The sequence below is a fragment of the Thunnus albacares genome, chromosome 12 (assembly GCF_914725855.1).
Source record: "Thunnus albacares chromosome 12, fThuAlb1.1, whole genome shotgun sequence".
NCBI classification, from domain to species: Eukaryota; Metazoa; Chordata; class Actinopteri; order Scombriformes; family Scombridae; genus Thunnus; species Thunnus albacares.
In genome coordinates, this window is record NC_058117.1 from 9528334 (window position 1) to 9549290 (window position 20957).

The following is a 20957-nucleotide window of genomic DNA, read 5'->3' on the forward strand; positions in this document are numbered from 1 at the left end:
AAGCTGACTACACTTGAGGAAAAGTCAGGGGATCATTAGGATTCATCCTCTAGGCAATATGGACATCTTTACTACAGTTCTAAGGAATCCATCTAATAGTTATTGACATAGTTCACTAAAAATCAAAAACATCCAACTATGGTGCTAGAGTTAAAGTCAGGGGATCAGCAGAGTCATTAGGCTAAAAATACCAAACCAAAGGATAACACAGCATGTACACTGAAACAATGTTTTCTCAGATAATTTGACTTGATTACAATTAAAAATACTAAGATAGCTTCATGAGGGGGTGAGCAGAGTGACACTATTATAATCATGCAAAGTAAAAGCCAGCTACTGGAGGCCTCCCACTATCTGTGTCAGCAGCTGCACTAGCAGAGCTGCAGGGTGTTGTGGCTGGAGGTGGGTGAGTAATGGCTGATATTCTTCATATTTTCCAGCTTGTCTGCAGCGTTACATCAAGCGGCTGCTGTCTGCACACACAGTGAGCTTGACGGATGCTGAACATGTGCAACAACCACAGCTGGTGTATCTGTAATGATGATAGAGAGCCTCACAAAAGACCTTCTGCATGTGCATATCCCATTTTCTCAACCAGTAATAAATACTAACAAGGAAAATGCTTTGAAAGGTCAACCCAGGGAATGGTGCTGCTTATTATTAGGATATTTTTTCAGTTTGAACGGATACATCTCAGCAATTATTAACTCACACAAAATGCACTGGATATACCATGACACCAGACAGCATTTGAGAAAGGGCATTTTATTCCACGAGGAGATACATCGATGTAAGTGCACTTTCATTTTTAGTACACTTCATGTGAACAGACATAACCTTGACAGAGAAATATTGATAGATGGATACAGCAGACAGATTGTGAGTGCAAGAGAGTGAGAAAGAGGTAACGAGCTTCAGGGAACAGAGGGGAGGAAGGTGAGGGAGGGGAGAGGAAGAGGGAGAGAGGAGGGCCGGGAAGAGATTAATCGATTTTGGAAAGAGCTCAAAGACACGTCCCCAATTCAGTGATTCAAAGAGTTGGCTCGCAGTCAGCACAGTAGAACTGGTGCGACAGCTGGCCAGGAGAATATGAAGGCGTGCAGAAGTCTCAGACGCTTCCATCTATCCACGACTAGGTACTTGAGGACTTTCTTAACAGTTCCTCGTAAGGTTGGAGCAACAGTGACGCAGCAGTTTATCGCTGCTGCAGTACTGCATTAATAAATAATACTTACATTATGTGGTGGCTACATTTTTAAGCAGCACAAATAAGCTTGTAGCAGCACCTGCACACAGTGTGATGATCCCCTCTGAGACACAGCATTGCTTGACTAATCGGAAAATGTACTTCATAATAAACAGGATAAAGAACAGTATGAATAAAATCATGCCAAGTATTTTATGCCTTGCATCAAAGTTGATCAAATTATATACAATGTATTGAAAAGGGACAAAATCTATTAGGCATACATGCTCATTGTGTGTAATTACAGATCAAGTGTCAAAGCAAGCACAGCCAACGTTTTACTTTTCACACTCCAAAAAATGTGTCAGCATATCCAGACAGACTTGGCGAGGGAGTCTTTTTCTTCATATTAGAAAAGAACAAACATGACAATGTCCATGCCAGATGTGTCACAAATCCATTAACACAGACACAACCACAGCGAAACAAGCCCAGCAGGTGGCGATGGCACCAAGGCAGGGAACCAAACGTTTGTAAGGTACATCAATTTTCAACATACACATGTACGTTATTTAACACATACCAGACACAGAGAGACAGAGCCTGACAGTGTTTAAACTATCTGACAGTCTGTGACAGTCTCAATGTTTGAAAACCTTGCCAAAGTTGTATTGCGCACGTTTTTTTTTCAGCCTACATCACAAACTGGAACTGCAATAGAGCTGTGAAACAAAAATGGTGATGCTGAAGGTATGATTTCCTAGTTACAGTATAGTACATACACTGTATGTGGTGTAGAACTCATGAAACTTCACTCACAAAAAATTTGGACTGATAACTGTGCTCTTTATATAAATTTATATGATAAAGACATGAATGATTTAATAAAAATAAGCTTGAACATCTTTATGGTTATTCAGAACTCTGTAGGCTATTATTATTACTTATATTATTTGGTGTGTACATTTATCTTTGAAATTGCACATGTGTTAATCATGTGATGTCTAGTTTCAAGCTTGTTTTTATGAACATTTATCATTCATGTTTTATGATACAATTTTGTAAGTCACATCTTTTCAGTGCACAGGAAGTGAAAAATCTAAACCCAACTCAAAATCAAAACTTTCTTCAGAAATGTGTCAAGCGAGCACTCTTTCCAGCTGGACTCACTCTCAGCCACCTTAATTTATATCTGCAGGCAATGCAGTTTACTGTCACAATGCATGATTTCTGGGTCATGAAGTCCTTCAGATTCTGAATTTCACCTTTTTCTTATTGGGGTTTATGTGTTAAGTGTAAAATTGGCTACTGCAGATTTAAGAGCACCACTACACAGCCATCTCATCTCCTAAGCAGTCCGGTAGACCCTCTGCATTCAACACGTTCAATAGTCGAGCGGCACCCTCGCCCCCCGTTCCCTCCCCATGCCCCCAGCTGTCCCGGTCGTCGCTCTCATCTGTGTTCGATTCGTACTCTGATCCGATCCCTGATTCCCTGAACCGGAGCAGCTCCAGGGCTCCCAAGACCTGATCCCTCAGCAGCGAACTGTCATCTGGGGCTCCATCGCTGGGAGTCTCCCCTGTTTCCTGGCCTTGTTCCTGGTTGTCCGGCGTCCGGAACGAGAAACGGAAGCACTCAAGCCGAACTCCGCTGCCGCTGAGCCCCAGAAGACTGGTGTCAGTGCCCATGGTGCCTGGAGAGCAGGGCCCAGGGAGGGGGGAGACCCAGGCACTGTCACTAATCTGGTGCTGGGACTGAGATGCTAAGGGGCCTGTAGATGAAGAGGGGGTGAGAGGTTCACGGGGCGTGCTGGGGGGCTTGGCACGGAAAGTGATTTCCAGAAGACTGTCCTGGGAGCCCACTAAGGATAAATGAAAAAAGAGATTAGAATAAAGATCAAAGTACAGAGAGAAAAAGTAGTTATCACATGTAAACAGAGAAGCAAGACATTTCAAGAGAGGTCTGAGCAAAGCAGATGAGATTATACAGAGTGGGATGACGTCTATGCTAACAGGATTTGATAATTCATAGCTATACAGCAGAATATCCCGACTAGCTACATTCAAGGAGGCGAGAGCAGAGAGCAGCACTGAATCCACAGAGAAGGGTGCCATGGGGATAATTAATTGTCTGCCAGAAGTGGATGAGAAAAGGAGCCATGAAGACAGGAAGGAGAGGGGAGAGGCAAAAATGTGCGGAGAAAACAGGATGATTTTTGGATGGCATATAATATGGGGAGGAAATGTGATGAAAATAAAGAAACAAAATAGAAATATATACTGTATATGAAAAAGAAAGTTGAGTAGTAAGTGGAGATTAAAGCAGATTTCCACTCACTAGATGTTAAACGCCCTGCAGCTTTGAGCTCCAGTTCCTGGATCTGTTTGACCAGCAGGGAAATGTGTTGCAGCAGGTCCGTGTTCTGCTGCAGCAGCCTCTGAACTCTCGTCTGGGCTTCGGTTCGAGCACACACCTCCACCGACAACTGCTCCTGGAGCACGTGCACCTGAATACACCAACAGACAGTTAAAAAACTAACTCAGACAATATTGCACACATGACACAAAGAGAAAAGGATCAGTCTGTATAAGAGAGACATAGCCCAATTAGCTTTCATTATTATTTCCTAAGATTTTCTTTTAAAAATGCGATTTTATCCAAACTAGAAACATTCAATTATTACTGTTGTTAAGAGGCAATCTGCTAATGAAATTCCACACTTACTCTTCAGTTTGGGTTTTTGTTAGGTCTACAGATTCCCTCTTTGGCGCATTAATGACTTTGAGGGAATGCTTTGCTTTCATCAGAAACTGCATTAGAAGAGACAGACTGAAAGCAACACATCAGCCTTATGGATCAACTTGTGATTCAAAGTGATTCAAAAAGTCTACAGCTCAAAAACAGTTTGCTTCAAATCTTCAAGGGCCTTCAAAAGCATATTTAATTTGATGTTAGACTGTATAAAAGTTTAGAGGTATCAAAGAGATGAAAATGCAATAATAAAAACTCCTCACAACACCCTAAATAACACATCACTGATTGAAAAGGGAAATAGTGAATCATTATCGTCATCATTCTCCACATAAGATGAGAAAGTGTGAATCCTGGGGTTTTTCACTAACTTGCCAGATTTTCGTTTTATTAATGTGGTCACTGTTACAGAAAGTTTTGTGTTACGCCAGATTAAGTTTTACTATGATTTTAATTCAAGAATTTGAATGTACATATTACTGAGGGCAAAGCTATAATTGTGCCTTTGTTAGTCAGGAAATCATCAACAAACATGCTCTTAAAATTCAATTCATCCTCAACAAAAAAAGAGAAGTGTATATCATGGAAACTGTTCCTCTTAAAGCAAGAAAAAAAACTGTCCAGTGTTATCAGTACCTGTGCAGAAGCTGCCAGTGCCTGCTGTTCCTGCTGCTGCAGTTGTTTCTGAAGGAGGTGGACCTGGTGGTCTGCAGAGCAGGGAGCCTCTGTTGCCGACTGACCTGACACAGAGGCTCCGAGGATGGGGGAGCTCAGCAGAAGAGAGGGGTCATCAGATTCCTAAAGCAGAGATGACAGTAAATTTGGCACTGCTACTTTTAATAGCATGAAAAATGTTAAAGTAAAGTCAAAGCCTTGATATTGTGATATTAAATAGTGTGATATTTTCATTAAATGTCCAATTGATGAACGACTTCACCCGTGACAAGCTCATGAAAGACGTACATTTGATGTTCTAAACACTAGTGTCTGAAAGGAGTTCCAGGAAAATCCTCTGCAACACCGAAGATTGATTGATACCAAATACCACAAATGTGGTTGGTTTGGAATCAACAGAAGAAGGCCTGGGTAGTTACAGTGATCATAGCCTCCATGAACAAATAGAAACAGGAGCACCACCCACAGACATTCAAGTTTCAATAAAATAAATACAGGGAAAAAGCTGCTGGAGCCCTGAAGTTGATTGCTACATCATTCCTGGACAGTGCAGTGGAAAACTTTCTTAGCAGCGGGCGCTTGGCAGCAAAGATGCTGCCATAATCTTGCATATTACCACTTTAAAACAAAGTAAACAAAGAGACAATACATCACAGCAAGAGGAATATGGCTGTGGATGAGCTGTACAGTAGATATAAGTGAAAGTACTGTAATCGGTGATGTAGTATAACCAACAAACCTAAATAATGGAGTAAAAGTGGAATGAACAAACATATGAGAGCTTGTGTGTAGAAACACATCTGAAGAAGTTGTTAAAAAACTGACAGTCAGCCCGTCAGTCTGAGGCCCTCAGGGAGAGAACAGCCAAGAGACACTGCACTGGCAGCATCGAGTCTGTCTGTTTTCATCTTGAAGGAAAAATCCATGAGTGCTTAAACTACTAGATAACATCATTAGGTGATTTTCAAGGTGTTGTGATGACACGTTAAACTGAACTGTATGTATTTTGTGTACCCCCTCTGCCTGAATTTGCACCTTTCAATTCACACTTTGGTTGGTGATTTCCATCTTTTCCCAAAATGACATAACAGCACAGAAAATAGGTTTCTTTGTGTTGCATGTGTGTGCAGGTGGACTGAGTGAGGTTTAGTGAGTTTTTATAGTTGATGAATCATGAGGATAGAGAGAGAAAGATCTATACTTTATCTACCATGTCAAGTTGTTTAAACATTTCACACCAGAGGCAGATCAATCCAGAGTTTGCAGTTGCATTCTGCTCTATTGAGGCAGACGTTGATGGAGGATTTTGTATTGCGGCTTGATTCTGTGATAGATTTCTGCTTGAATTATAGGCAATGCAATGAGTGCACCGTTGAAAGAAGAATTTCTTTAAATGCTTGGTCCTGACACTAAAGCAGAAAATTTACTAAAACCTTAGAGCCTTAAATCTGTTTCTTCTGCCATTTTACAAGCTGAAGATGGAAATATCTTAAAGTTACTTCACAGCAGTCAGACACCCAAAATACTTGTTTTAACAGTTTTTTAAATTTTTAATTAAGTTAAGTTGAAACTGCTTTTTTGGCCATGTTGGGCAGTGGAAACAAGCTGTAAACACAAAAGTGACACATCACCCCCTTTTAATCATCCCTTAAATGATGTCTGTTCAGCCCAAGCCCTTTAACTCATAGTGTTGGTTCCAGTTCACACAGCCAAAGAGTCTGGGCTATGTTCTTGAGGCTCCACTCCCCCTACGAATGCCAGTATATCAGTACGAATAATAAGTAGAAATACTACCAGGTTATATTGTCAGCAGTACAGCCACACTACTGTTTCCAACACATGCAATCTGATCCGTATTTCATCCAATCACATGGAAACCATTTTGCATACCCCCCAGGTGGCACCTCTTGCAAAAAATAGTGCTTTTAAATGTCAGATCACGTTCCAACAAGTCCTTCATTTTAAATGATTTTATTTTAACCCATAAATTTGAATTTTATTTCTCACTGAAACCTGGTAAAGACATGGTGAAATCAGCTCTTTTTCTGAGTTGTGTCCTCCAAAATACAATTTTTTTAAACTCACTGTGGCTTACTGGCTGTGGTGGGGGTCTAGCTATGATTTTTAATAAACCCATGTCAACTGATGAATATACAAGTTTTGAATGACTGCTGTGTAAGATCTAACAGTCAATTCCAATACTTTGTGCATGTATATATAGATCCCCTAATTCAACAAGGTTTTTATTGATTAATTCTCTGACTTTTTGTCTTTTGTGATAACCTTTTAATTAGTGATGATTTTAACATTCCCTTTTGCTGTCCATCTAACCCACTTGTTCAGGGTTTTCTACATTTAATTGACTCTTTCAATCTTACCCAGTTAGTCATGGGTCCTACTCACGTACATGGTCATATTCTTGACTTTATCTTAATTTCTGGCATGCCAGTGCCCAATGTCCAGATAAACAAGGTCAGCTAATCTGATCATTGGCCCATTATATTTTCCACCTCACTCCTCCCCCTCCCAGACTCCTAAACACAGTATGGGAGGAAACTATTCCAGGTCTATTACCCTTCTCACCACCAGGCAGTTCTCAGATGCCTTCTCCTCTGCTCTCATTAAAGCTCCCCCTGCTGGTCTGGGCACAGAAGAACTGGTCACACTATTCAATTGCACTTGCACCAATATTCTCGACTCAACTGCACCTTATAAAGTTAGAAAAGCAAAAATCAAAGTGGTTAGGCAGGAAAGCAGAGAGAGTGGAGCGTAAATGGAAAAAAGATAAACTCCAAGTGTCTTACCAGCATCTGAGATACTGTCTTGCTAAATATCAACAGTGTATCAAAGCAGAGAGAACCAAATATTTTTCTGACATCATCTTCAAACATGTCCATAGACCCAAAGTTTTATTTAATACAATAAATAAAGTACGCAACCCTGCAGTCACAAACTGTCATGAAGCAACATCGGATACCTGTGAATATTTCCTAAGATTCTTTACTAGTAAACTTGACACTATACAATCTCAGATCTCACCAACGGCCTATGATCTGTCAGATTTAAGCTCATGCTCCTCAGTTCTCACCAACTTTGAACCATTTTCTCTCTCCTCTTTGACACATATTATCTCACATATGAAACCTTGTACATGTCCCTTAGACCTTATTCCCCCACGCCTACTTAAGGAAGTGCTGGACACTGTTGGGCTTAGCATTTTATCAATAATTAATAGCTCTCTTTGTCTATGGCTATGTCCCAGCTTGCTTTAAAGTCACCCTCTAATCAAAAAACCTAACTTAGATCGGTCTGTTCCTGATAATTATCAACCAATCTTAAAGCTCTTGTTTTTATCCAAAATTCTTAGTAGTTTTCAGTCAACTCATCTCCCTCTTGGACAAACACAGCATACTGGACAAATTTCAATCAGGTTTTAGAACGCTACATAGCACATAATCCTCTCTCCTGAGGGTGACAAATGATTTGTTCTTGTCTTTAGATTCAGGATATTACACTATTTTAATTATTTTAGATCTCTTGGCTGCCTTTGATACGGTCGATCACTCCATCCTCTTGGACTGCCTGAACCAAGTTGTTGGCATTCAGGGACAGGCCCTTCAGTGGTTTGCCTCCTTCCTCCAAGACTGATCAGCCTCTGATAGAATTGATAATGTAATAATGCACCCATCTCCTGTGGAGTACCACAAGGATCCGTAATAGGCCCCATTTTGCTTTCCCTGTATATGCTTCTTTAGGGGTGCATTTTCAGAAAATATAATATCCCCTTCCATTGTTATGCAGGCAACACCGAGCTGTACTGAAACCTAATACTGAAACCTTGTGATCCATGCAGTGTTAACTCCCTCCTAAATTGCATTAAGGATGTAAATCCTGGATGGCAAAAAGCTTCCTTCAGCTAAACCAGAATAAAACCGAGGTCTTTGGCCCTGCAGACAACTCCACAACCACATTCAATGCCCTTGGGCCTCTGCCACTGAATGTAAAGTCCCACGCAAGAAATCTTGGTGTTATTTTGATTCTGGTTTAAAATTTTGATAAACAAACCAACTCAGTCATCATCACTGGCTTCTTCCATCTTAGATCACTTGCAAAGTTAAAATCCTTCCTGTCAATTAAGATCTAGAGTCTTTAGTTCACACTTTTATTTCCTCTTGCCTCGACTACTGCAATTCTCTCTATGTAGGGATTAGTAAGTCAGCCCTATCTCGCCTGCAGCTGGTTCAAAATGCAGCAGTGAGACTCCTAACTGGTATCAAGAAGAGAGGCCATCTCTCCCCTGTACTGGCCCCTCTTCACTGGCTACCAGTGAAGTACAGAATTGATTTTCTCTGAACTGCTCATCCCCTATTCCACCTCCAGACCCCTCAGATCTGCTGACCAATCACTGCTCTCCATTCCACAGACCCACTTAAAAACCAAAGGTGATAGAGCATTCTCAGTTGTTGGCCCTAAATTGTGGAATAGTTTGCCACTAACAATTAGATCTTCCCCCTTCATTGATGGCTTTAAAACCCGCCTAAAGACCCATCTCTTCTCTTTAGCCTCTCAATTGTCATCATGAAGACATGCCTGACGACACTCTGGCTTATATTTTTTTGTATTTCATTTGTCACCTGTGCAATGCTGTTTGTGTTGTGATTTTATTTGATTTTCTGTCTTATTTATGTCTGTGTTATTATTTTGATCCTGTGTTTTTGTTTGATTGTGATCATCAAACAAATAATCCCATAATTTAATCTCTCTGTAAAGCACTTTGGTCAACTTCTGTTGTTTTTAAACGTGCCCTATGAATAAATTGACTTCACTTGACTTATGTAGCAACACTAGTATTCATTTGGAGTTCTGTGTCTGGCCCCTTGATGAATTTACAGTTAAAACCAAAACAATGGGCTAAAATATGCTAAAACGCTCTGTAATGCTGAGAGGAACTGCAGAGTCTAGTAACAATGATTTGTAGGTTCATCACTATGACTGATCCCTTTCACATTACACGTCATGTGAGCCAATGTTAATATCAAAATACTGGTTATTGCTGCTTTATATCTGCTGTAAGTGAATATAGGTATACTGTGGAGTTTCAGACCTCTAGTAGCACTATGGAGCATTTTTTCATGAGTGTGTCCCTGTTTTGTTTGTCTCATGCAGGCATGAGGATGGCACAGTCCTGCCAATGGTTTCACACTACTGCCAATGATCTACAGGTGTCTGTAATGTGCCAAGACTTGCAGCAATGTGTCAGCAAGGGCAGGGAAGTGGAAGACTGCATGCTAGTAAACATGCAGGATTTAAAATACTTACAATCGGCTTTGCAAATTTTTTATGAGAAAAAAAATGCATTCAACACTTTTGTTAGGTCTCAAGTATACACATAATGTGTTTCGGAGAGTAACGCTCAATGTAAACTTAACTTTTGTTTGTTTACAAGAAAACTCCACAGGACACCTTTAAAATTTACATTTCAAACTGGTATTTTGTAATTTAAAGAGGTGGGCACTTTATCCACAACACAAACATTATAAATGAGTCATTCTGTACATTTCATGAGCAAATGCTAGTTATAGCAAAGAGACATCTCGCCTGTATTACAAAATATAGAGTAGCATCACTCAATCTAATTGTGAAGAGAGTGTCCTAATGGGGATTTGATCAGCGGCATCTATAAATAGATCTATAGATTGACTGGACCGACTGCCATTGGATAGTTGGACTATACAGGAATTATGACACAATTATGTTAGAGTGCTGCAGTGGGAAGAGAGACCATGAAGGACACAGCCTATCTGTCCTATCTGAGACAGGAGATCAATATGGTGGACTCTCTTGTCATTAATATTGGACTGTGAAGGACACTTGACCTTCAAATTACACATTGAAGAGGGAGAAACTGCTCATGAGATCTGGACATATGAAATATTGTGGCAGAATTAAATAATGAAAATATAAAACTGATTTCCTTCTTCTCAGATGACCATGTAATTAGATCTAATATCCATTCAATTCAAACCAATTAACCAGTCGCCAGCAAAACACTAGTTTTCTCTCTCAGGTAATAAACCAACAGTTCCACAGAGACTGATATGGAAAATAAGCTGACAAATATCAGACAGCAGATATCTGCTTGTCTGACATTGCAGGATTAGTGAAGCAGTGTGAGAAAATCTTGCTGCGTTTTCATCAATAAATCATATGATCTCATCAATATTGAAGAGCCTTGTGTAGCATTTCTTCACAAACAACCCTTAGAGACACGGTTGCTCCCTATACATCCTTCAGCTGTGTTTTCTTCATACTACTCCTTATGAGACCAAACTTTCATCATACCCCTGTGTGAGCTGTGAACCTCCCAGAATGATTTATTTACAGGACATTTCTGATATTTTAAATGAAAATTTTTCAAAAATATTGGAAAAAATATGTTCTGCTAAACCACATCTTGTTTATTCTCAGATGTTTCTTGAACATGCGACTGCAAATGGGACAAAGTGAATGATCTAATAATAAAGTTTTGTGTCATGACTGGGTGGAAGAAGGAGAATAAATCAGTCCAGTTTCAGGAATTATAGGCATTAAAAGTTTTTAGGATGCTGCATTTTAGTTGAGCTGAAATAATTGGCTGAGAAATAACTAATTGCAACTATTTTGATAATTGATTAATTGTTTTAAAGGGTACTTCAGCTATTTAGTTTTACATTAACATAATGTTGACTGACTAAGAAGAAACAGATTAAAGGAAGTGGTCAAGTTCCTATATTTCCTATGATGCAACATATAGCATCTTAGCATTAGACTCTCCCTGCCTGGTAAACACCCACTTCTTTTAAACGCCACATCCCCAGTTTGTATAGCTGGCCTTCTGTTATACTGTAGAGTTATCCAAATCGAGATTTGGGCCCAAAAGAAATGCTTCTTCCAGAGCCAGAGGACATTACTGTTTTCACAAGGTGAGTAGCACTCCTCAAGATGAGTAATCTGAGGAAGTGCCCCTTTAAGTAATTTTTTTAAAACAAAAATGCTATAATGTTATTTTGGGGTTTTGGCATTTTTCACTGACACTTCAATCCAAACAATTAAACCAATGAAAAAATAATCTACAGATTCGTTGATAATGATAATATTTGTTAGCTACAGAGTGGTGCCATGAGGTGTCCATAAACTACACTCTGCAGGACACAATCTGTGCTTTAGTGTTTATATAACCTTCTATGTTTCTAAAGGAGTGAGAAAATAGTGGGACTGAAACGATCAAGGACAACTTATATCTTCTACCTTCCCGTCGTTACCGAGGGCCTCGTCCTTTTTGCTCTTCTCCAGGTCTGATGAAGAGACACACTCAATGCTCTCCTCTGTTGTGGCTTCAAGGTCGGTCTCCTCTGACAATGCAAATCTCTTCTTAGCTGTGGAGAGACCAGATAGGTATAGGAGGGGGATTTTTTAATGCTGTCTTTTTACTTTGAGCTTTATAGTGTGCAACATATCTGGAGGCAGTGACAGCAGCAGCGGGCAAAGAGCTGGCAGAGCCCCACATGAGCAAGGTCTTTGATCAATGGCCCGCACGACTCACCAAAACCAATCTGTGGCTGCAGCATGGAAAGCTGCTAAAAAACACTATTGGCAGAGGATAATGACATCTTTTCTCTGGGAGGTGTGTTTGTTTCTGCAGGCTCTCAGGTGTTTTCATTTGTGTGAGAGAGAAAGCAAGAGGGAGAGAGGAAGAGAGGTCCTGGGGAGTTTGTGTGTGTTGTTGTGTGAGGAGAAAAAAAGGAGATTGAGTTTGTTGCAGAAGGAGAACGGGGAAGGGACTGGATTTGTGGATATAATTTTGTGTGTTTGTGTGTAGGTGTGAATCACCTGGCGCTGCCTCAGACTCGTCCGCCTTCCCCTCCTCATCCTCCTGGTCGTCAGATTTCTGCTGCAGGGTCAGCTGATGACACACATCGAATGCCTGACCCACCGTCCGCACAATCCTCATGGCCTGAGACTGGGAGGGAGGACAGAGATAAAACGAGCGAGAGTGTGTATGTGTGGCAGCGTGTGTGTTGGGGTTTTGAGAGCAGGGGAGGGAGAAAGTAGCAGCAAGAGCACAGTAAGGCAGGATGCAAAAAATGAAGGAACCCAGCAGGGGAGAAAGTGAGGTGCCAGAGGAATTGTGCAGGAAGAAAGTGGATAGGTACATACATTTGTGTGCAGGTAACAAGAAAGCAGATGAAAAATACACACAGCGAATAAGGGAGAAAATGGGGAATGTTGGAGCAGAGAGGGAGATGAAAAACGAAGACAGAGGGGGGATGGAGGGAGCAAACAGGAGCAGAGATAGAGACCAAATTAAAGTTATGAACACAGAGCTTCAGCTGCTTGTCCTTGTCTATCTGCTCTGCATATATTCTGCTGTCATAGTGATGGATTGGTCCATTTCAGAGGCAAGTAGCTTTGATGGCAGAGGGAGTGAAGATAAGTTTGTTGTTATTGCAGGAGGCTCAGTAGGTGTACCTGCATCGCCAGGTCATCCATCAGAGATGGTTTCATTTGCAAAAACTGAAAAAATAGCTTCTGGATTCTAAAGTTCTGTTACAGATGATTTACAGTATATGCAGCCTGTTCACTCAGGAGTAACATTTTCAATTTTACTTTAATCCTGTTTATATCCAAGTTATTTCTATGATGAGTCACATAAAGCCCTGATACACAACATTTGTGATGAAAAATGAGAAACTGACTTATTTACATTATGTGAAAAAGACCTAAACAAAAATACTTCAGTGATAATAAAGGAATAGTTTGACATTCCTGAAATCTGCAATATAAGAAGATTAATATCACTCCTCTATGTGTCTGGTAAATGTAAGGCTACAGCCAGCAGACAGTTAGCTTAGCTTAGCATACAGACTGTAAACAGGGGGACAACATCTAGTCTGGCTCTGTGTTAAAGTCTACAAGCACCACTAGAGCTAATTCAAAAGATTTAATCTTGTTTGCTTAGTCTGAACAAAGTGAAAAAACATCAAGGATTAACCTGTTATTTGTTTCCCGCCGTTTCCAGCTTTGATGTGAAGCTAAGATAAGGCACAGATATGAGAGTGGTATTGATTGAAAAAAAACCCAAAACAAAACGGTAAGTGTTGTTCCCGAAATTTCCAAATATTCCTTTAAATGACATTAAAGCTATTTCTAAACACATTTCCAAAAAATATGTACTGTTTTTAGCTCACTTGAGTGTATTTTCATTATGATCTTAAATCAAGGTTTTGGCATTATTTAACTTGTGAATTGATTAGTTGATGGATCTGCAACTATTTTGATAATTGATTAATTGTTTAAGTCATTTTTCAAGCTTTTCTAAACATTACCTCGTTTCTGCTTTTCATTTGAGAGGATTCACAGTTTTCTTTGTCTTATATAAATACCTTTAGGTTGTGTTGACTGACCAAACAATCAATTTGAAGTGGTTTTGAGGAAGCGTGAGAGGTATTTTTCATTATTTTATAGACCAGCAGCAAGATGAATCAAGAAAATAATTTGATTAATTAAAAACAAACTGTTGGTGGTATTGTTCTATTGTCTTTAAGGGCTTTTTAAAAAATCTGTAAAATATTAATACTAAATAGATTAAATATTCACTGTTGTTCTGGCTTAAATATGGGTATTGATGTGTCTTAAGCTGCACTCACAGGAAAGAAAAGTCAACATGGCCTGTGAGACGCCCGCACTTCCCTGATCTCCTGACTGATTTCAAGGTTTCTTTTTTTCCTAAAGCCCTTATATGCAGTCCAGTGGCAGCATACTAAATCCACTGGAATTAAACTTAATCCACCATATCCTTCCTCAATCTCACTAGAGGTGAGGTTTTGTGTTCTTTTTAAATTGAACAGTGGCAAAAGCAGCATCAAAATGAATTTATTATTGTCTGCCTCTGAAGGATCATCCTGCCCTAAGGCATTCAGTCAATATCTCAACTCAAGCTTGAAAGTAGTTCAAACAAGTTCAATGTGAAATAGCATAAAGAAATAACACACAGAGTAAGAAAAAGTTATTTTGCCCCGTCAATACAAAATTTAATTTTGGTTTAAAACTGTCAAGTAAAACAGCCAGCCCTCCCAGGGCTAAACACAAAGCTCTATGCTCTATGGATGTACTGAGCTGACATGTAAGCCCTGCTGGGCCGCAGCATGCAGTGATGAAAATAAATCAAATCTCCTCTTATCAGCAGGTCCATCTCCTCCTACTCAGCCACATGCTTGGTCTGCAACACCCAGATAAAGCTCTGCAGCCCTGGGGAGGCAGTGCGGCACCGCTGGCCGTGTCCCTGACAATGAGGTGGGTGTTCGTTCAGCAGTGTTGAAAATGTCTTTAACTGAAGAATGAAAAACCCCCTCCTCTTTTCTCTTCCCACCAGGATGATTAGTATTCAGCTTCAGCTAAGTCACTGTCTGTCTGGTATCCATGGTGAAGTGATGGGAGTCAACCTCGCTGATGCTCTGTCTTTGTCATTGAGGAAAAAACTGGCTCTGCTTGATATGCAGATATGTGTATAAGAACATGCCTTTCATTTTCATGAGCATTTCACCACAACGCAGAATAACTGGCCATACATGTGAGACAACGGGCATAAAATCATCATTTGAATAATATACAGAGCTTTCAGCTGAAAACCAAAATTCAATGACAGACTGACTGCAGTTCACATTTGTTTGCAGTCCACTTCAAGAATGAAGCTGGATATATTCTATACTTTTATTATTGTCAACAAATTTAATGAAAAGACCAAAACCAACGATGTGTTAGTCCGTCTCTCAGTACTTTGCAAATCCCCATGTCTGTCCTGTTGCTCTCAGGCCCAAGCACATTCATTCCTACCAACTACATTAAAAAAGGAAAAGTTTGGCATTTTGGAAAATTTTAATTCTTGGCGAGAGTTAGATGGGAACATCGATTGATACAACTCTTGTGTCTTAATGTTAAATATAAAGCTACTGCCAGCAGCTGGTTAGCTAAGCTTAGCACAGCTAGAAGCAGGGGTAAACAGGTAGCCCATACAAAAACCAAAGTGTAACCTAATGGTGACAACCTAACCCCACATAATACAACAATAATGGTTAATTAGTGAACTTTAGAGGTGCTTGTAAGTGAATTTTGTTGTCTTTGGACAGAGCCAGGCTAGTTGTTTCCCTCTGTTTCTAGTCTTTATGCTAAGCTAAGCTAACCTGCTGCTGGATGTAGCTTCATATTTAGTGTACAGACATGAGAGTGGTATCAATCTATTCATCTATTCTCTAAAAGAAAGCTTAAAAAAAAAACGTATTTACCAAGATGTTGGACTATTCCTTTCAGATAATGTCAACAATATATACAGTACTTTTATTAAAAAAAGGCAAAATAGTTTCCAAAAACAAACACTGCTGACTCTGGAGTAGGGCTAATTTCAGCTGTAAATTTGGTTCTTTAGTGAGTATTTACAGACGCATGATGCTGCACATGAGATGACTCAAAATAAACAGTGCCACTCAGTGAAAAAATGTGGCTAATTGATTTTGAGTAGTTTTTTGACAACAATTTGGCTTTATGGCACAGAGGAATATGTCAGCTACACAGACAATGCTTGTTAATAGGATTAATTCATTGTTGGATTCAGCTTTTATTTTGATTTATTGACAATAAGAAAAATATAGAATATCACCAGACTTATCCTTTCATCATTTTCAGTTTATCAGGGAATTCAACTTACCTTCCTCTTAGATTTGAAGACATTGCAGCGGAAAATGTTGCTCTGTCCATCTCTTGCTATATAGCTGAAGATCTTTAAGTCTTGAGCATCATGTGAGACATAGAAGATCCTGTTGAGGCAAGGCATTACATGGGATCAGGTCGGTTGTTTTTTTGATTAGGTTTCTTATTGAGTTGGTTAGAGCTCCCTGGTTATCGTCTCCTTGTTTTTCATTTAATATCATCAAAAGGGCCTACCTGTAGATGGGATCCTGTGTCACCAAGATTGTATTCTCATCCCATGTCCACCCTTTTCTCTGTCACAACGTTAAAAAACACAAGAATTGACAGCAAGAAATGTGTTTTTACAAGACAACAGATACAGTTCAAGGTATGTGATTAAATAAAATGGTATTTTACAGGACTGACCTTCTTCTTTTTGCGTAAAATCACTTTGACAAAATCAGTTGATACAACAATGTTGACCTTCTTTTTCTTTATTTTCTTCAGTTTGAATTCATACTGTGGAGGAAGAACGATATTCAAATTAACATTCATGGTCGGCAAAAAAGTAAGTCAAAAGTGGCGTGGCTTGTACTAAATATTACATGGTCCCACTGACAAAAGGCTCTTTACACAAGATAAATGATACATTGGAAAAGAGAGAAGGGATCATACCAACAGAAGGATACTCTGTACGACTATCTTCTTCTCAGGGGAAATCTGAGATTGAGTAAACACTGAGACACTGTCAGTTTCTTTTTCTGAGAGCTGTTTAAGCTTTCAAAGGCCGACTTCCCACAGGGAGGTAGACATGTTTGGGACACTTTCATCCCTCTTCATGATTAATGCTCGAGTCTGTACCCTCTGCCTCCACTGAAGGCTCATACTCCAAATATCAGGGCCCGGAGATCTAAGAACAACCAGGATTTATGTGGAATAACACCCCTTGCTTTGAAAACAACATCAGATGATTAATTGATCACATGAAGTTCTGTGAAATCACCCATCCCTTCCTCAGTGAATGAACCGCCACCGCTCTCTGCATGATGACAGTCTTGGATATTCTCTGTCATCTTTTCTTTTTGTTTGTGTAAAAATAACAACCCTACGCTGACTTTCATTTTCAGCTGGATTGGACCCGTCATCCCACTCTTTTTTTTTATTCTAAGATGTCAATCTTAGAATAAAAGAAATCTCACGGATTTATATTACAGACATGGCAAGTAATATATGGGGACTTCAGCCCTAATGAATCTGGAGCACTTTGTCTATTAGCCTGTGACCTGTGCAGAAGAAAAGCCCCTCGCAGGAAGGTTCACTGAGCTCTTATTTCTTGTCATACGCTCTTATCCAGATCATCCATCTTATTGTTGTGTGGGAGTTTTTCTCCCCATGCAGCCAGGAATGTAGATGCTCAGGTGAAGGACACAACTCCCATAGTGTCTCATCTAGGCTAATGCTATCCATGCAGTCCCTACCTAAACTGGGGCAACAGTGTCATCCATCTCCACACACACATGTCGCTGTCAGAGGGCAATGAAGTGGAACACAGGAAGTGTTCACACCACATTTTCATGCACATTCACCTGAAACTAACTCAGGCTAACGCTGCCCACAAGCAAACAAATACTCTACAGGTTAGGTCAACTCACTGTTAGTTGTATCTCTAAAGCCACTCCAAGTACTTCAGGCTCTTTTAAGGGCATGTTAGCTTTTGAATATTCATTGTGTGTGTGTCTGCCCAGAAGCAGAGACTCCTAATTATTGTGCCATTACAGAGCTCACTAACAGCCATGCTTTTACTGACTGACTTTTATGTTATCAATTTAAATCTCGCCCACATTTAATATCATGCTGTTTATTGTATTTTCATTTACATACCTATTTGTTTCTTAATGTGTTTTCTTTTTTTCATGTTTATCCAATTTATTATTTTTGTGTTGCAACATTGCAGAAAAGCCCATTGCAAAGTCTGCTTCTACATACATGATACACATATTCAATTTAAAGTTTGTCTTTTTGAGAGATGAAAAATGCACAATATACACACTTTGCCAATACCGGCTTCAATCATTGTGTGGGTACATTTTTTTTCTGTTGAGCTGCTGTACAGGAGAAAATCCCTTTTATAAGAAAAATGCATTGTAAAAACAGAAAAACAAAAGGTTTATAGAGACAGATAATTGAGATTCTTGCACAATATACCAATGAGGACATTCGAACAGGCAGCATCATTAAAATCTCGGCCACTACAGGGCAAATGGCCATTATATCGCGCTGTGCAAGGGATCAGGATTAAGTCCCTCTTGGCTGTCACTGTGGATGCAGCCGACCTCCGAATGACACAATAACTTGGTTGTTAGATTAGATCTAACAGCTGACAAGCAGCTAAATCCTCTCCTCTCTGTGCTTCTGTAACACTGCAGTGATATGCAATGACAAGGCATTGCAGTGTTGTCAGTGGCCTTGTCTGGTCTGAAAGGAGGAGGCTCGAGAGATGTTGTTTTTTCCAGTATTTTAACAGTATCGCACATAAACCTGCACGCTGTATCTCTCGTCAGCTGTAACATCAGAGCTGCCCTATGAATCCTGCTGTGATTTAAAAGGCTCCTGACAGCCCACTGAATCTGCCGAGTGTGTGGTTTTACGCAGGCCGGTGATTTAAGTGTAAAGAGGATGCTGAGGAGATGTTTCTCAGCACTGTGCTCATGATGAGACACAGAACACAAGAGACAGAAAAGATTAATGTGCATGCACTCCATCAACTGTTGGGTCATGACTGCTGAAGTCACATGGGTGAAGTTCATCTGCATGGTTCAGGGAAGTTACATATTTACATGTCTTACTCTGATTCTCCTCATCGCAGCGACTATCTCCATCCGGCTGCCGGGGCGACCCACCTCCAAACTGCCAATGTACTGCAAAATGTAAGAGAAAGATTGAAAGATTTGCAATTGGAGGGATTGACTGGCACTGATTGATCGGTGAGCTCTGTGCTGGCAGATTTTTTATTTCAGTTGTACTGGTTTTGAAAGCCTCCACATCATTTTTTGGAAATATTCCCATCTGCGAGATGATAAATCACTTGGACTGTTGACTTTGCGGATATGCCAGTAGTCAAAGACTCAAACTTTCATTGACAATGTGGAAACTGTCAGAGAATTGATCTACGCTCATGACAGGGTTGTCCAAAATTTTACAAGAGAAATAAATTATGTGAGTTGTCAGTTAAAGCAACAATTCATCATGCGGATAAGATCAGAAATAAATAAATCACAAAAAAATTCGAAGTAATGCAAAGCAAATTAAAGATGAAGTATAACAAGATTAATAAAACACCAACAACAACATTGCAAAAACATTGATTTTTAGTAGCAGTTACATGAATACAGCCCTCAGGATTTGACACATTATGATCCTCATGTCTGAAATCTCTCCTGCCACCTAGAAAGTATCTGTTGCAAAGAGGGTCCTTACCTTTGCCTCGAAGCAGACCCCATGCTGAAACACCTCCTCGTTGTGCATGGGGATCCTCAAATCATGCACGTCATCCACTAAATTATACTTGGTTACCCCTGGCATCGCTTAAATGATAGCTGACTTGTACCCGACACTTGTTTTACGACAGCGCTAGAGACCTGCAGATATGCGCATCTCCTCCGGGCGCTGCTGCCTCCGCACTCTCCTCACTCTCTGGAGGTCATCCGGGTTGAGTCGCGCCGGTCGCAACGGATTGATTGGTTGATGGATTCAGTTAACGCGCTGATCGGTGATCGATGTGTGCACTCTCCGGTCTGAGGAAGCACGACGGAGTAGCGGTACGCGCCGCCGCCGGGGTCCAGATGACGCACGGATGTCAACACATGATTGCTTTTTTTCCCCTCGAAGCACCGCGGCATCAATCTAGGCACTAATTTATCAAAGTGAGTGATCAATATTCAGAAGCAGCGGGCGTTTATTAGCCATTAAACTGGTTAAGATCTAATAAATGAAGACAGACTCTCCTTGTACACTGTATTAGCAGCTACAGCTGGTGTTTGGTTGTATGACATCTAGTGGCATCGCAGGGAACAAACAAATCCCCAAATCACGGTCTCTCAGTGGATTCCAGGAGCCCCAGGGGTCCTTGTACGGCACTTGGTTTCCTCCGAGGATTAATGTAGCCTATAATCTCAGAGAAAGCATGCACATATACAGTAGAGGTAGAATATAAAAACAAAGAGAGACAATAAAAATTTCTCTGACAAAACAATTCATTAAATGAACATCAATGGTCTTGTAGCCTAATTAACTGACACCATAACATACTCTTAACTCGGTGAAGCTCCTCTACATAAAGGCCAGGAGGTGTTAGTGGATTTTTCTCACAGCGCTGACACACTGACAGATTTGACCTTTACTCTGATGCTCAGCTTCATTATAAGGGGGCGAGATGATCAAGAAGCAGAGCTGGAACAATGCAGCAGCTTATTTCATGTCAAATATGAAAACAGCCCTCAGGTAATTAGGAATATAGATAAAGTTAAGGTATAACTTGCTGAATGTGCACAGATTTTTTTTTTTTAACCTATAGTGCTCCTGTACTGTATTTTTTACTTTGCAGTTTTAGGAGCAGATATAGGTT

General features: G+C 40.1%; 1 protein-coding gene across 1 annotated transcript; it reads right to left on the bottom strand.

Moving 5' to 3' along the window:
* Nucleotides 1-764: 764 nt before the first annotated feature.
* On the bottom strand, nucleotides 765-20505 carry LOC122994670 (carboxyl-terminal PDZ ligand of neuronal nitric oxide synthase protein-like). Its single transcript, XM_044369485.1, has 10 exons — nucleotides 19811-20505; nucleotides 19180-19251; nucleotides 16760-16852; nucleotides 16589-16647; nucleotides 16353-16461; nucleotides 12482-12611; nucleotides 11900-12027; nucleotides 4574-4735; nucleotides 3524-3692; nucleotides 765-3047 (listed from the first exon to the last, which is right to left on the bottom strand). The coding sequence occupies exons 1-10, from the start codon at nucleotides 19913-19915 to the stop codon at nucleotides 2515-2517; spliced, it is 1560 nt and encodes a 519-aa protein (XP_044225420.1). The 5' UTR covers nucleotides 19916-20505; the 3' UTR covers nucleotides 765-2514.
* Between the last annotated feature and the right edge of the window lie 452 nt (nucleotides 20506-20957).

Coding starts and splice junctions, on each gene's coding strand:
- LOC122994670 (XM_044369485.1), bottom strand. CDS start 19,915: ATGCCAGGGGTAACCAAGTATAATTTAGTGGATGACGTGCATGATTTG. Junction 16,853..19,179: donor CTGCGATGAGGAGAATCAGA/GTAAGACATGTA, acceptor CTTCCTCCACAG/TATGAATTCAAACTGAAGAA. Junction 3,693..4,573: donor CACTGGCAGCTTCTGCACAG/GTACTGATAACA, acceptor TGGTGTATTCAG/GTGCACGTGCTCCAGGAGCA.